Consider the following 16,758-nt stretch of genomic DNA (forward strand, 5'->3'; position numbering starts at 1 on the left):
AGGCTTCGGGGCGCAGGCAGAGTTCGCAGTGCTGAGCGGTCTCTGTTTTTAGCCATCATTTTGGTGTACACGTAGACCACCTCCTGTGTGCAGAGAGGTGAAGGCCCAGCCCGTGAGAGGCGGAGCCAGGGTCACACACGCCCTAGCGGCCTCCCTTAGTGGGGCCACCTCGGATTCCCCGCCCTTCCCATCTTCCTGGCACCGAAATCGTCAGCATACGCAAACAGAATGGGTCCTTGGGGCAGAGGGACCTCGGGGAGGCTGGCCGAGGGCAAGGAGGTGGCGGGCACACCCCCTGAGTGTCCTGTGTTCCCCAGAGCCCAGCCCCACCCGGGCCTCCGCAGGAAAGCAGCTCTGGGTCTGCCCCTGCCCGACTCGCTGTGCCCGTTCCCCTCGCAAAGGCTCCGAGAGTTGCCCACCCGGGGGTCTCAGCCCTGCTCTCTTTAACGCCCCCGCCGTTCTCCCGACGTTTGGGGGTTTGTTGGGGTGAAGAGCATTCTGTGGGGCTGCTGCTGCCAGAGGACTTCTCAGCAGGTGTCAAGTCCGGCCTGTTCGATCTGAGGAAAAGAGCTGGGAGCAGCGTGGTGAGAGGCCGCGCCTGAGACCGGAGTCTTTGGAATAGGACCAAGTCTCCTCCGCGGGGCTCGGGGAAATGGGGACAGATTGACCTTGACAACTGGCCGTGCCAGTTACACGGGACAGGGGTGTCCGGGCCTCACACTCAGGCCAGGCTCAGCGGGTGCTGGAGTCTGAGTCAGCAGCTCTGTTAAGATGTGGCCAGTGACCAGCACAGAAAGTCCTCTCTCTGCCGGGGGCGAGGGGATGCCTCTTTCACCACTTCCTTTTGTGCCCTCCTCCAGTCAGGGTGGGGACACCTTCCTGGACGTCATCTCCTACTTCTGTTTCCAATTGCTGGGCTAGGTCTGGGGGGCCGGCGGGGGGTGACCAGCGTGGGGGGCCCGGGAGCCGGAGCCCAAGAGGAACTTCAGAGTGAGAAAAGGTACCTCAGGGACAGGGTCTCTGACAGCTCAGTCTGCCAGATGGACCGGGAGCCCGGGGAACAAGCCCAGGGGAGCAGGGCAAGGAGGGTGGGAGGGAGATCCTGGGGGTGGGGGGAGCTCGTGAGGGAAGGAGCTCCCATCACTAGAGGTGTGCGAGCCGAGGCCCACCGGCAGGGGTGCTGGGAGGCCTTCAGGGTGCAGCCACAACTCGTGACATGCCCAGTGAAGAAACAGCTCAAACTCACCTGCAGGCATGGGGAAGGGGGAGCAGCAGGAACCAGGCTGGGAAGGGAGGCGGCCCAGGAGTGCCCGTTCCCGCCACCAGCCGCGGCACCTGGAGCCAGTTACCCTCCCGGCCTCGGTCTCCCCATCAGTAAAGCAGGAGCGATAAACCTACTTTGTAAAGAGTTGTTTGGGCCCTGGCTGAGCACCGGCGCCTTAGGGATGTTATTTCATTTCATCCTCGTGACGTCCTTCCACGTAGGGGCGCCTCTGATCCTTATTTTAACAGACAGGGAGCCGAGGCCCCAGGGGTCCAGTAGCTCGCCCAGCCCAGAGTCACAGCCTCCGGGAAGCATCCCCCTGCTCCTGGCCTCCCCGCCTCCCTGGCACCTCCCCGCCTCCCTGGCACCTCCCCAGGGATGAAAGGGCGTGGGAGCGTCCCAGTCCCTGTTGTTTGGCCCGGCACCGCAGACACCAGTTCCCTCCCTTCGGTGCACAAACGCCAGGCTCGCCAAGTCCTGGGGGCAGCGGTGTCTCCCGTCCTCCCACCCCCACGGCTGTGAGCCAGCCCCCCTTCCTGGGCTCAGCCGGGGGACCCGAGGCGGCCCGGGCAGCGCAGCCCAGCCCACTCTCTTCGCCTCGTCCTGCCGCCCGGCTCCGCAGACATCAACGAGTGCCTGGTCAACAACGGAGGCTGCGACCACTTCTGCCGCAACACCGTGGGCAGCTTCGAGTGCGGCTGCCGGAAGGGGTACAAGCTGCTGACGGACGAGCGGACGTGCCAAGGTGAGCCGCCCTGGTCCTCGTGGGGTCCCGCCCCTCTCAGGCCACACAGGCTCCCAGGAGGGTAGGCGAGCCTGGGGTGGGCGTGTCCGCCGGCCGGGCCGGGCCTGAGGGGCCGGGGGTAGTTTTTGTGTCCCTAGCCTGTGCGCTTGCCCTCCTGTCTTCCCGTCCTTTATGATTCTAGGGGCCCTGAGAAGCCATCCAGCCCCACCTCTCCCTGATATAGAGGGGATCTGAGGCCCAGGGAGGGGTCGGCCCGTGTCCCAGGTGGCGCCGGCTCCTCCCTCCAGAGGGGGCCTCCCAGGCCACCGTCAGTGGCTTCAGAGGCCAGGTGGATGCTGCCACCTGGTGGAAGCTGTAGCACGTGGCAGGCGTGCTCCAGCAGCCCTTCCTCAGGGTCCCTGGGCACCTGCAAGGAGCAGGGGTAATGGGAAGAGAGACCTGGGCAGAAGCCAAGCATCACAGCCCGGGACAAGTCCCGCAGGCATCCTGGATGCAGTGAGAGCCCAGAGGATGGGCAGTGGAGAGACGGGTCAGGGAAGGCTTTGGGGGAGGGGACACTGGGGAAGTGCTTGAAGGATGAATAGGCATCTTCTAGGAGGAGCCAGGGAGGCAAACCCGACCAGGAAGTGGCGCTGTTGGGCTGAGGGGGTGTGAGGAACCAGAAGGAGCCCCGTGGAGCTAGATGAGGCCATTGAGAAGGAGCCGGCTTCGGGGATACGCGCAGAGGGCGGGGCCGGGGGGTGGGGGGCCGGCTCGGTTCCATCGCTGTTACCCTGTTGCCGTCCCGTCGTTTCATCTCCACGAGGTCCCAGGAGCCACAGCCTGCACCGGGCCGCACCTGGCTTGCGGTTGCAGCATCCGCCTCGTAGCGGTGCTCAGAGGCCGGCCTGGGGCAGCGCGAGGCCCTGAGGGCCCCGAGGAAGGCGAGAGCAGAGGCTGGTAAGGGAGGGTCCAAGGCCAGCCTGTCCTGGGGCTCAGCACGTGACCTGAGCCCGTCGCTTCCCCTCCCTGGGCTCGGCCTCCGCCTCGCTGCTCGGGCGACCTGGCCCTGTCTTCCTCTCGGGGCACAGGGGCCTGCTGGGAGCACAGCACCCGTCCGGGCTCCGATCAAGGCTCCTCTGCACTTTGGCTTTGTCTCTCCATCTGCCTTGCCGCGTTCTGTGGACGGCTGAGGGAGGGCCGTTGGCTTTGCATCCCCAGCTGCCCTGGGAGAGGAGCGGGCAATGGCTGGACTGCTCCGGGCTCTGGCTGAGTCTCCTCCCCCCTCTTCCTGACTCAGCTCTGCAAGGCCCTGGGGCTCCGGCCCACCCCTGCTCCAGCACAGCCCCTGGGTCCCCAGCTCCAGCAGGCACGCAGGGCCCTTGGGATGGGGACCCCAGACACCTCCCCAGCCCCCCTGAGCTCCACACAATCCCTGAGGATCCAGTGCTGTCACCTCCCAGCCTTTGCCCGGAGTGCCCTTCCCCCACTCTCATTCCTTCATTCCGGGCTAGCCCCATCCTTCAGGGTCTAGCCCAGGTGCCACAGCCCCAGGAGCTCTTCCCAGATCCGCCCCCGGGAGGAATCACATCTTCCTTTGAGCATCCGCAGTGATTCCTTCCTCGTGCTCGTGTTATTACAAACATATGCTATGAGTGCGTCTGTAGGCACGTGAGCAAGTGTATTCAAAGAACAGATTCCAGCTGCAGTGCCCAAGGAGAGGCAGGTCAGTGTCTGCCTTGCCCTCGGGACCCCCATCAGCTGTCCCATGGGGGCCACCCTGCTCAGAACTTACGGCCAGGATAGATTGGTCTCCTGCAAACACGTAGTTCATTTCCTCCTTTCCAGCAGCAAGCAGTCTGTGGCCCGCCCTCGTTCCCTTTTTACCCTGGCTGCCAGGGTGGTCAGAATCAAGTGTCACATACTATCAAGGCTACTTTGTTATTCCTCATGGGTGGCATCATCCCTACCCCCATCCCCCTTTCTGTCTGTGCTGTTTTCCCCATTTTCTCCAGAGACATCTTGGGGTGATGGGGGAACACACTTTGGTCGGCAGTCAAGGGGTCTGTTTTCATGTCCCAGTTCAGCCCCTTCCCCAGGCAAGCCCGTTGGTTTCCTGCAGGTGTGGATTAAATACCTACCCTAATCCCACTGGAATGGGAGATATCAAAATGGCAGGGATTCGTAATAATCCCTTCTACTCAAAATATTTCTACCCTGCCCACCTCCAGAAAAGATGTGAGGCAGCTTCTCACCCAGACACATGAGGCTAATGGAGACAGAATGGAAAATCGGGCAGCGACACGAAGTCTGACGTTTGCTGTGCGTCGGCTGTGCGCTGAGCCTGGGGCCCCAGGACTGTCGGGCACAGAGGTCTGTTGAGTGACTGAGCGAGGGGCAGGCCGTGCCATCCACCACACCCTGAACCTCCTCCCACATTTTGTCTCCCTGTGGCCACACAGACGTCGACGAGTGCTCCTTCGAGCGGACCTGTGACCACATCTGCATCAACTCCCCGGGCAGCTTCCAGTGCCTGTGCCGCCGCGGCTACACACTCTATGGGACAACCCACTGCGGAGGTCTGCAGCTCGCCCGCCAGGGCCACCTCCCCCCAGAGGCACGCGCCCGGCCGCACGGCCACCTGCACTGCACCCCACACCCCGACCTTGACCCTGACTCTGACGGGCCTGGGAGGGACTGGTGGGCAGAGGGGTCAGCCAAGGGTAAGGCGGGAGGGTGGGGGGAGGGGCAGCAAGCACCCACTGGGTGCCAGGCCTCAGCCAGGCTGTGGACACGGGCCTGGAAACAGCAGTTTCTGGGAAACCCCAGTCCGGAAGGGAGGATGGCTGCACAGAGGATCCCACAAACAGTTCATTCCAGCGGAGGGGGTAACAACAGAGAAGGGCAGAGGGTGGGGACAATGGGGGGCTCCTAAAGGAGGAGTGTTTGGGTCATGGTGGGGGAAGCGTGCCAGAGGGGTCAGCGTGTGCAAGAGCACTGAGGCAGAGGAGCAGCGAGGGACCGAGAGGCAGCCAGTGGGGCTAGAGTCCCATGAGGGAAGGGGCACACGGCGGGAGGTGCAGACAGAGGGGACACAGGGCTTCGTGAGCCCCAGGGGACTTGTGGCTTTATTCCCAGTGCGATGAGAAGCCATTGGAGGGTTTATGCAGGGATGTGACGGGCTCAAGTTCATGTAACGAGATCCCTCCAGCTGCCACGTGTTTAGGAGAGTGGGACCCAGGGCACCAGTGGGGACACGGCTCCAGGCATGGGAGTGAGAGCTACTGGAGCCTGGGCAGGGTGGGGAGGGATGTGGAGAGAGGGAAGGCTCTAGATGCCTTTAGGTGCCACGGATGATGGGACATGGGGATGTACAGGCTTGGGGGGTGAAGCTGGCGGGGGTGTCAAGAATGGCCCTGAGGTCCCTGGTGTCTCTCCCTTTCCTTTGACCTGGTGGTAGCCACACTTCCCCTGCTGGGCAGCTGTGAAGTTTAGGTGGGCTCAGGCACAGCTGGTGCTAGGGGCGTGGCTCGTGGGGTGAGCTGCAGATTCTTCTGCAGGGACTCCCAAAAACCTGGGCACCAGCTTCTGCACACAGGTCTTTGGCCCAAAAGAAGGCGGGGCCTCAGGGGAGACTTCCTGTGCCCAGGTGCCTGTTGTGCAGGAGGGAAACTGGCTGGGAAGGGCACGTCCGAAGTCCCACAGTGAGATACGGCCTCAGGACCCCGGGGCCGTTGCTGATCATTCCGGCCCCACAAGACCTGACTGCAACTTTATTTTGTGCCATTTCTCTGCCCTCCCCCAAGCCTGGGCTCAGCTGCCCAAGTTCAGCAAACCACTGCGGTTCCTGGAGGGGGGGATGTGTGTTGGTGTCTGCGGGAACCCTGTGTGTGTGCAAGCTCGTGTGTGTGTCGTGTGCAACCACATGTCTGCATCCAGTGACAGTACCAGGCTGGCGTCAGGGTCAGGGGATTCTCGGCCCTCCTGTCCTGGGTGGGTCCTGCCCTGCCAGCCCCAAGGGTGTGGCCTCGGCTGGACCGTCCAGCCCCCCCTCCTGCCCTTACGCCTACCTGTGCTTCCAGATGTGGACGAGTGCAGCATGAACAACGGGAGCTGCGACCAGGGCTGTGTCAACACCAAGGGCAGCTACGAATGCGTCTGCCCCCCGGGGAGGCGTCTCCACTGGAACCGGAAGGACTGCGTGGGTGAGTGCCCTGGGGCGGGCCATCGCGAGGACCCCTGAGAAGGGCCTGGGTGCCAGCACCTCCCCTGGTGCCTGGATGGCTGCGGCTCCCGGGCAGGTGCTCTCTGCTGCTGGGATACGGCTGATGGGAATGAGGGCTGACAGAAGAAGAGGGGATGCAGCGGGGAGAGCACGCTTGGAGGCGCAGAAACGGCTTGGGGCGGGGGCACGGGGAGCACGGAGGTGGAGACCTGGGGGTCAGCGTGTGCAGCCAGAGCTGTGGACTCAGGAGGAGCTGACACTCAGAAGCAGCAGGGCGCGGAGGCCTCAGTAGCCCCAGCTCCCCTTGTCCTGCCAAGAAAGCTGGTGGGAGGGGAGGGGTGGTTACACGGGGTGCAGCAGCAGCAGAGCCTGGACCGGGGAGCGCCTGGGTCTTTGTACACCCGCCGCTGGCCTGGCAAGGGGCGGGCCTCCTAGAGAGCTCAGGGCTCCTGCACCCTCTGCTGCTGGGCTCTGGGGCCTTGGGGCACCTCTCAGCTGAGTGCTGGACGGTCCACGTTCACTGGTTCCATAAACACATACTGACTACCTGCTGTGTGCCGGGCCTGTACTGGGTCCCAGGAACGGCTCTCAGGTCCTTGCCCCGCCGTGCTCCAGCATCCCCAGGGCCTCAAGAGTAAGCCTTCTAGATCTAAGAGTTCATCTCTCTCGGCTCAGAGCCCTCCAGGGAGTCCTCATCGTGCAGAAGCAAAGTCTGGGTTCCTGGAATGGCCCAAAGGCTGCTACAGCCCGGCCTGCTTGCCCTCCACCCTCACCCCCACCCACCGCGTGCCAGCCTCCCTGACCTCACAGGTGCAGCCCCCCGACCTCAACATAGCCACGCTCAGGCTCTTCTCTTAGCCTAGAGGACTCGTCACTCTCTGCAGGGGTCTGCTTGGGGTGGGGGGCTTCCTGACCACACACCTGGAGCAGCAGCCGGCCCCCCTCTGCGCGCCCTCCGCCTCTTGGCTGTCCCACGCTCGTCTCCTCCCATCGCAGCCACTGGCTGCCGCGGGGTGTTGTCGGTCTGTCCTTGCTGAACATACACTCTGCACACCCGAGCAGGTATTCCTTGCTTGTCTTGTTCACTGCTGTATCCCCAGCCCCTAGAACAGGCCCAGCAGCCATAGACACTCAGTGAAGGATTTGTTGAATGAATGAATGAAAGTATCAGAGAATGGATACCATCACTTAGTCACCCGAGGTCAGACAGCTGAGTTTATTGCTTACTTGAGCAAGAATTGCTATGCTGCCCCGGCAGTCTGGTTGAGCAAAGCAAACCGCTGGTTTTGCCTAGAGTTTGGGGGAAGAGCTCGTGTGGAGTTGTGCTGGTTAAAGGCAGGTGATGTCAGTCTCAGCAGCATGTCTTTGCGGGGCGCTGAGGGAGACGGGGCTCACACCAGCCTCAGAAGCCTGATCGCTGAGTGAACGGGCCCAGAGCTGGCTGACTTGCCACGCCCACGCCCTTCGATGGGCTTTCCGAGGTGTGTCCACTGATCATTAGGGTCCTGTGAGGTCTGGTATTTACTGCTGACCAGAGCTATCGGGTACAGGCTTTCTCTAGGGATATGAGGACATGTTTCTTTGTTTGTTTGTTAATTCTCAGTCCCCTTTTCGGTCGTCCCTCCTCAGTCAGAGCTGCAGGAGAGGCCACCAGGGCTTGTCCAGATCTTCACCACTGCCACCAAACCAGCCTCCAGGAAGGGTCGTCGGTGGAGGTCTGACCGTCAGGTCACAGTCAGTCGGGGAGGTTTTATCCCGTTTTTGTCTCTGAGCCATTTGCTGGGACTATACGCGAAAACAGTTGATATTCTAGACAGTAGATGTGGAAGGATGAGACAGACAAGTGTGACTGCAGGTATTACTAGAAGGTGCTGGAAGGAAGGCCCTCCAGAAGCATGATTTAAGGGTTCCCAGGGCTGACCAGGAAAACCGGCCCCACCTGCTCCCTAAGTCCACAGTATGCAGGTTGCTCTCTCATGTAGCCTTGAAGTAGACAGTTCCACCTCACCTGTACTGTGAATCCAGGTTCCAAATGAAGTATCGGCAGGGCCACAAACTGCCCTGGTTGCCCATGAGATCCAAGGTCATACTATTATCTATAACTACCTGCACTAGGCAGGCAGAGCGCTTTGTCCTGCCCCCCACGCCATGCCCTAGGCTGTATTATTCACTCTATCACCCTAAGTGAGGGACACATGTTTGATGACCACTAAAGCTGTCCAGTCCCTCTGGTTGGGGCCAAGAGCCTCCACCGTCTGCTTCACCAGGTATTATTATGTCCCTCAGAAAGTGTTCTACCGTTAGACGCTTTGAAAAGGGCATCATTCACTGAGGGTACCGGGGACTCGTTCACTTGTTACAGTCTCAGAGACCCACAGGGCAGTTAGCTGAGGTCCTGGGGTAGCACCCATGAATCAGATGTCCATGTGAGACACGGGGTCAACCTCAGTGGAGCTGTAGGTATATTGTCTGTGGGCGGTGTTGTGACGAACAGTCAGATACATTGCAAGACAGCTGAACCGGTCTCTCCTGATGGGAGGGCATTTTCCTTCTTTATGTATCGCCCACAAAGACGATCATAATTACGTCCGTGTAACATACTTTATAACATTTCTAAATGTTGGCTTCCCTAGCGACAGCTTGGGAGAACTGATTTAAAGAATCAGGATGGTAGGGGCTTCCCTGGTGGCGCAGTGGTTAAGAATCCACCTGCCAATGCAGGGGACATGGGTTCGAGCCCTGGTCCGGGAAGATCCCACATGCCGGGGCAACTAAACCTGTGCACCACAGCTACTGAACCTGCGCTCTAGAGCCCGCGAGCCACAACTACTGAGCCTGCGTGCCACAACTACTGAAGCCCGAGTGCCACAAGTATTGAAGCCCACGTGCCTAGAGCCCGTGCTCTGCAGCAAGAGAAGCCACCACAATGAGAAGCCCGCGCACTGCAGCAAAGAGTAGCCCCCACTCGCCGCAACTAGAGAAAGCCTGCGTGCAGCAACAAAGACCCAACGCAGCCAAAAAGTAAATAAATAAATTTATTTAAAAAAAAAAAAAGAATCAGGATGGTGGCTATCACTAGTAAGGCCTAGATCTAGGTGAGTTATTTGTAAGGGAAACATGATAGGGTAAAGCAGAAGTGTACAACCTTAAATGCATAAGGTGGGAAAATGTGATCCGAAGAATGAAGAGCAAAGGTTTGCAAAAGAGCGTGTGGAAATCAGTGGTTACAGACATCTAGGAGAATTTATTCCAGTGGTCTTAGGCACAAGCTCTCTATTCCGTGTAGCCGTCAGCCGGTTCTGAGAATCTCGGGTAACAGTCAATTTCTGTGAACTGTCTGCTTTTGGGGGTTCTCTGAAAAACCTCAGTTTAAGACCTCTAGGGCTTCCCTGGTGGCTCAGTGATTAAGAATCCGCCTGCCCATGCAGGGGACACGGGTTCGAGCCCTGGTCCGGGAAGATCCCACATGCCATGGAGTAACTAAGCCCGTGAGCCACAACTACCGAAGCCCGCGTGCCTAGAGCCCATGCTCCGCAACAAGAGAAGCCACTGCAATGAGAAGCCCGCGCACCGCAACAAACAGTAGCCCCCCCCCGCGCCACAACTAGAGAAAGCCCGTGCACAGCAATGAGGACCCAACACAGCCTAAAATAAATAAATTTATAAAATAAAAAATCTAAGTGGTGACTTTACAGTAAGTTCTGAAAAATTCATTTTTGTTTCTTAAGAAAAATTAGGGGTAATAAAGACTGTGATATTTCTGAGTAATTCATGAATAACTCTCCCAGTAAAATGTGTCCGTATGTTACTAAGTAAATAAGTTGGAATATCCCAAATAAGGAGCACAAAATCTAATAATATTTTAGCTCCTATGAGTGCTGTTATTTTTTTCAACAAGAGACTGCTTCAGTTCATCCAGAAAGTAAACATACTATTACTAGAGCGTAATTATAACCCATGAAATCCATCTGGACGCGCTCCAAGTGTCCCTTAGGGCTTGGTTCCAGTGCATGTCCCATCTTTACCCTTTACCCAGGATTCTGAAGGTCACAGCCACACCACGAACTGGCCATTTCCTCTGCCACCCTGGAAAAGCTTCTCACCAACGTTGTCTAATGTCACCACCAGTTTGTCCCCGCAAGGATGGGTTGTCTTAGGAAAGATGTTAGCAAACGTCTGAGTGAGGTGGTCTGGTGGTCCCAGGAGGCCGCTCTGGCTTCACCAGGCATCGTCCTCATGCCTCTTACAACTTGCTCCCCCCGCTTCTTTACAGAGTAGGAAGCCAAACAGTGTGTGTGTGTGATGGAACCCTTGGGCCTCTCTGTCCTTGCCCCAGGACTTGGGCCAGAGCAGCCTGTTTCACATGATGATCCGGAAACATTGCCACCGACTTGCACCTCTTCTGCTGTGGGCCTCTGTGCTCCCGTTATGCGCAGGAAACCTCTCTGTTTTCAAAGCGTTCTAAGGTTGACTGCTTCCGCTCATGTGCATGTTTACCTTTTATGTTTAGCAATTTAACATGCTAGAGAGAGCCACGGGTGCGGCCCTGGAGCCAACTGGAGCCCCTCCGGGCTTGATTCCGGCCTGGAGGATTCTTGCCTGTCCAGCCTGGTACTATCGCTCTTCCTTTTTTTTTTTTTTTTTAAAGTACTATTTTTTTTTTTTTTGGCTGCGTTGGGTCTTCGTTGCTGTGTGTGGTTTCTCTCTAGTTGCGGCGAGCGGGGGCTACTCTTTGTTGCAGTGCGGAGCACGGGCTCTAGGCACACCGGCTTCAGTAGTTGTAGCTCGCAGGCTCTAGAGCACAGGCTCAGTAGTTGTGGCTCACGGGCTCTAGAGCTCAGGCTCAGTAGTTGCGGTGCACGGGCTTAGTTGCTCCGCGGCGTGTGGGATCTTCCCGGACCAGGGCTGGAACCCGTGTCCCCTGCGTTGGCAGGCGGATTCTAAACCCCTGCGCCACCAGGGAAGCCTCCTGTCTGTCTTCTTTTTGTTTTTTGCTCTTATTAACAGCTTTTTTGAGATATAATCACGTGCCACAAAATGCACCCATGTAGTGTACAATTCAGTGTGTTTTAGTATAATCGCAGAGTTGTGCAACCAGAATCCACTCTAGAGCATTTTCATTACTCCCCAAAGAAACCCCGTGCAGTCACTCCCCATTTTCCCTCAAGCCCCCCAGTCCTAGGCAACCATAATCGACTTTTGTCTTTTATGAATTCGCCTACTCTGGACATTTCATGTAAGTGGAATGCGACGTGTGGCCTTCTGTGACTGACCTTTCATTTAGCGTGATGTTTTCAAGGTTCACCCACGTTGTAGCATGTGTCAGTGCTTCATCCCTCTTTATTGCTGAGTTACATTCCACTGTACGGTTACACTGCATTTTGTTTATCCACTCATCAGTCGATGGACGTTTGGGTAGTGGCCAGTTTTTGGCTATTATGAATAATGCTGTTACGAATATTCATGGACAAATTTCTGTATGAACGTATGTTTACAATTTCCTTGGGTATATACCTAGGGGTGGAATCGCTGGGTCATATGGTAACCCTGTGTTTAAATTTCGAGGAACTGCCAGTCTATTTTCCAAAGTGGCTGCAGGGTTTTCCACTCCCTCCAGCAGTGTGTGAGGGCTCCCGCTTCTCCACGTCATCACCAGCACTTGTTATTAGCTGACTTTCTGATTATAGTCACCTCACTGGGTGTAAAATGGTATCTCACTGTGGTTTGTATTTGTAATTCCCTGATGGCTAATAACGTTGAGTATCTTTTCATGTATTTATTGGCCATTTGTGTGTCTTCTCTGGAGAAATGTCTGTTCAGATCCTTTGCCCATTGTTTGATTGGGTTCTTTGTCTTTATTATTCAGGTGTAAGAATTCTTTATATGTTTTCGATACAAGTCCCTTATTAGACATAAGATTTGCAAAGATTGTTTTCTCATCCTGTGAGCTGTCTTTTCACTTTCTTGATGGTGTCTTTTGAATGACAAAAGTTTTTAATTTTCGTAAAGTTCAGTGTATCTCTTTTTTCCTTTGGTTGCCTGTGTTTTTTAAGTCACTTCTAAGAAACTGTTCATTGCCTAATCTAAGTTCCCAAAGACAACACCTGTTTTCTTCTAAGAGCTTTATATGTTTAGCTCTTACATTTAGATCTTTAATCCATTTTGAATTAATTTTATATGTGTGAGACAGGGGTCCACCTTCATTCTTTTGCATGTGGTTCTTCGAGTGTCACAGCATCATTTGTTGAAGAAAATCCATTCCTTTTCCCCATAGAATCATCTTCACGTCCTCTTGGAATCAGTTGGCCGTAAATGTATGGATTTGTCTCCGGACTCTCAGTTCTGTCCCGTTGACCTATTTGTTTGTCCTCATACCTATACACCACTGTAGCTTTATAGTGTTTTTAAATCATAAAATGTGAGTCCTCCTACTTTGTTTTTCATATTTCAAGATTGATCTAGCTGTTTTCGAACTTCCCTTGAATTTCCATATGGATTTTAGGATCTCTTCATTTTTTAAGATAAGTCCCATCAACAAAGCAATATTAAGTTGGGATTTGGTGTAGAGCATCCAAAAGATCTGTTCTGGATATGAACACTTCTGAAGTACAGAGACGAGTCCCTCCTTCAGGAAGGGGTAGGAGAGGGGATTCCCCGGCGGTCCAATGGTTAGGACTCGGCACTTTCATGACTGTGGCCCGGGTTCAATCGCTGGTCCGCGAACTAAGACCCCAAAAGCCACGTGGTGCAGCCAAAAAAAAAAAAAAAGAGGAAGGGGTAGGAGAGTTGCTCGACGGTAGTATGAGAAAGAGAAAGGAGCCAGACACCATGATTAGTTCACTGACAAGCAGAAAAAGTCCTGGGTGTTTTCAGGTCACAGGAGGGATCGTACTGCATGTGGTACCCTCAGATTGAAACGTGCTTCTGGTACAAGATCTGAAGACGTTTCAACGACTTTATCCAAGGCTGTGCTTGCTCTGAGGCAGGAAGGACAAGGCTTGGTCACGGATGCTCCCCGAGTTGTTGAGTTTGCCTCCTGAGAGCCTGGCCTAACCTTTGCATGTTGATACCAAAAAAAAAAATGATTTCTGGCAATCAGGGAGGATTCAGTCTGGACTCTTCCTGGGCTCTCCTCCAATCGTTCTGCTGATGTCGTGGAAACTTTGCCCCAGGGATTCAGTTTTTTGATGGTACATAATAGAGGTATATTAAGGTTCCCATCGGCTGTCGTCTGAATCACGTGTAGGAGAATTTTCTGAGACTTCTAACAATAACGCCGCAGGTGTATTTTAGCTGGTACTTCCATTTGCAGAGGAGATTCCTCCCCACAATACGTGCAGGGCCTTTGACCTAGAGAAGGGAGGCTTGTTTTCTGATAATGATCCCAAAGGAGCCGTTACAGGCTGGAACTCAGGAAAGAACTGAGGGTTGTTAGAAAGTCCCACTACCTGAGTGGGGTTTTTTCCTTTCTTTCTTTTGAACATCTTTACTGGAGTATAATTAGTTTACAATGGTGTGTTAGTTTCTGCTTTGTAACAAAGTGAATCAGCTATACATATACATATAGCCCCATATCTCCACCCTCTTGCGTCTCCCTCCCACCCTCCCTATCCCACTCCTCTAGGTGGTCACAAAGCACCGAGCTGATCTCCCTGTGCTATGCGGCTGCTTCCCACTAGCTATCTATTTTACATTTGGTAGTGTATATATGTCCATGCTACTCTCTCACTTTGTCCCAGCTTACCCTTCCCCCTCTCCATATCCTCAAGTCCATTCTCTAGTAGGTCTGCGTCTTTATTCCCGTCCTGCCCCTAGGTTCATCATGACGATTTTTTTTTTTTTTAGATTCCATATATATGTGTTAGCATATGGTATTTGTTTTTCTCTTTCTGACTTACTTCACTCTGGATGACAGACTCTAGGTCCATCCACCTCACTACAAATAACTCAATTTCGTTTCCTTTTATGGCTGAGTAACATTCCATCGTATATATGTGCCACATCTTCTTTATCCATTCATCTGTCGATGGGCGCTTAGGTTGCTTCCGTGTCCTGGCTGTTGTAAATAGAGCTGCAGTGAACATTGTGGTACATGACTCCTTTTGAATTATGGTTTTTACTTGAGTGGTTTTAATAAACCAAAGCAAATCAAGTTCATGTCCCCTCAAGCCTTTTACAAATCCCTGACCCTTTTCACATTTGCTTCTTCTCATCTTCTTGCATATTCTCTCCCAACCAGATATACTTACAATAAGGCAAATGTACTTTTTTCCCCTTTTTTTCCTTACTGCCAGTCGATTGGCCTTCCCTCTTGCTTTTTAGGCGACTTTACCCTCTTCTCTGAGGGCTTCGATGTCCTAAGGTGGTGGGATGGATGGTGTACACAGCGGAGAGTCAGATCTCCTCTGCACGCAAGCTGAGTAAGCTAGCTCGCCCCTGTTCCGTGGGCGCCAGCAGGACTCGTGGGACCCCCGGGTCAGAGTCCAAGAGCCTCGTAACTCACAGCACAGCCAGCAGCCCCCCAGGTCCCGTCCACCCAGGAGGACGCGCAGACAGGAAATTTGCATCCTGGCTGAAGGACGCCCAGCTTGGGAAACTCACCCCTCGCTTTTGTAGTGAACGGAAGCCAGGCTGCTCTTGTCTGCAGGGAGATGTTACCTCGTCCCTCGAAGGTGCTCGCTGTCAACAAAGCCCTGAGAAATGGCTCCGGGAAAGACGCATCAGTGTCTGCATACCCCACGTCCCCACAAGGACGTGCGGGCACGTGCAGGGCCGGGCGTGCACAGGAAAGCTGTGCTGTCCATCTGTAGTTGCGGACAATCCCCTCTAGGAAGTCAGAGGAAGTACAGGGAACTGCTGGGGGCTAACGTCTCCCTTGGAAGGTTGGGGATGGCTGTCCTTCTGTTTCTTAACCAGTGAGAACACGGGCTCTTCAGCGGCCCTTTTGGTTTGTATGATCTGCAGGTGTTTTTGTTCATAGTTTCTTGATCCTTGGGGGACAAAGGCCTTTTGGTCTTGAGTTTGTTTGGGGGCCAGATGTTTCATCTGGAGGGCCGTGAGTTTGTTTTCATTTCTAGATTGTGTCCTTTTAAGACACTTCCTTTAAAACGTTCAGCCACATGTTTAAGATCATCCAGGCTGGCAGTTCCCCTTATTCCAGCTGTAAGTCCCCTGTTTCAGCCTGTTCCCTGGGGCGACTCCACATGAGAAACTCTGAAGAGCTCAGTTCTGGACATCGTCAAACACCTAATGGCTGTGTCTGGGGGCTGCCCCAGAGAGGGCTTCCCAGTGACCCTCCCGTGCTTGGTCACTGCCAAGAAGCCCATGGCCATTTTCAGCCATTCCTTTCCCCAGATGGGCAGGGACACCTGCTCTGGAGGGTCCAGCCCTGCCCTTGGATCGGGGCACAGGGAGTGGACCTTCTCACAGAGAGCCTGGACTGGTGTTGGAGGGAGAAGGGAGCAAACCGCTCCCTGGGCCCAGCATCCCCCTACGTCCAAACGGATGTGGACCCTGCCATCTCCCAGCACCCTCCCACCAAGACGGTCTGGCCAGGGGACGGCCGTGTGGTGGGAGTTCCTGTTGGTGCATGCTCAGGGGCCCTGCCGGCTCCAGAAAGCCACCCCTGGCCCCTCAAGCCCCTCTTGTGTCTTCCTTCTCCTCAGAGCCGGGCAAGTGCCTTTCTCGGGCCAAGGCCTCACCCCAGGCCCAACTGTCCTGCGGCAAGGTGGGCGGTGTGGAAATCTGCTCCCTGTCCTGCCTGGCCCGCACACTCTTCATGCCAGGTAACCCAAGGCTGTCCCCGGGATGGCATGGGGGCGGGGCTCCCTTCCCTGGGGTCCAGCCTCTGCTCCCTGCTGTTCTCCAGGAGAGGAGCCCAACCTAGGAATGAGGACCCCCAGCCCTGGTCACTGAGTGACCCTGGGCAGCTGTCCGGTTCTGTGGGGGCCACAGTGTCCTTCTCAAAAGTGCAGCAGACGCATTCCTGCCCAGCCACTTAGCCTGTAGTCGTGTAGCAGAAACAGACTGACGTGAGGGTCAGTCCTGACCTTCGTTGCATTCAGTGACCCCTCCGAGGCCCCCAGGATGTACGGGTGCTGAAAGGCGGGGCACCCAGGCCCACCTCAGCCCTGGCCTCTCTACAGACTCAGACGACAGCTACAGCCTGAGCTGCGGTGTCCCGGGCCTCCAGGGCAAGATGCTACAGAAACGCAACAGCACCGGCTCCAGCACCGGGCCCAGCTGCTCAGGTAGTCCCTGGCCTGTCCACGCCGCACGCACCTGCGGGACCCCTTGACTTTCCGTCCAGCACCAGGCCAGGGGGAGACAGAGGGGCATGGCCCAGGGAAGGCCTCCTGGCCTGGGGCCTGCCCAGTATGGCTCAGGGTGCCAGGGAGCTAAGAGCAGGGCCAGGACCCAGAAGCAAGCAGGCTGTAAGCTGAGTCCCAGCCCAAGGGCAGTGGACCATGGAAGGGCCCTTCCGGCTCTGGGCCACGGTTCCAGAGTGGTTTAGTGACCCTAAAGTGCTCCCTAAAGTGGTCTATG

At 55.7% G+C, this 16,758-nt stretch overlaps 1 protein-coding gene across 2 annotated transcripts in view; it reads left to right on the top strand.

Moving 5' to 3' along the window:
* The window catches only part of SCUBE1 (signal peptide, CUB domain and EGF like domain containing 1), a 127,108-nt gene that overhangs the window by 93,817 nt on the left and 16,533 nt on the right, over positions 1–16,758 (top strand). For both annotated transcript variants that reach the window (XM_079938557.1, XM_079938558.1), the window contains 5 exons: positions 1,887–2,009; positions 4,451–4,567; positions 6,071–6,193; positions 15,879–15,998; positions 16,359–16,463. In XM_079938557.1, the coding sequence (XP_079794683.1) occupies positions 1,887–2,009; positions 4,451–4,567; positions 6,071–6,193; positions 15,879–15,998; positions 16,359–16,463 (588 nt within the window). The remainder of the gene's footprint in view (positions 1–1,886; positions 2,010–4,450; positions 4,568–6,070; positions 6,194–15,878; positions 15,999–16,358; positions 16,464–16,758) is intronic.

Source organism: Stenella coeruleoalba (assembly GCF_951394435.1).
Source record: "Stenella coeruleoalba genome assembly, chromosome: 11".
Lineage (NCBI taxonomy): Eukaryota > Metazoa > Chordata > Mammalia > Artiodactyla > Delphinidae > Stenella > Stenella coeruleoalba.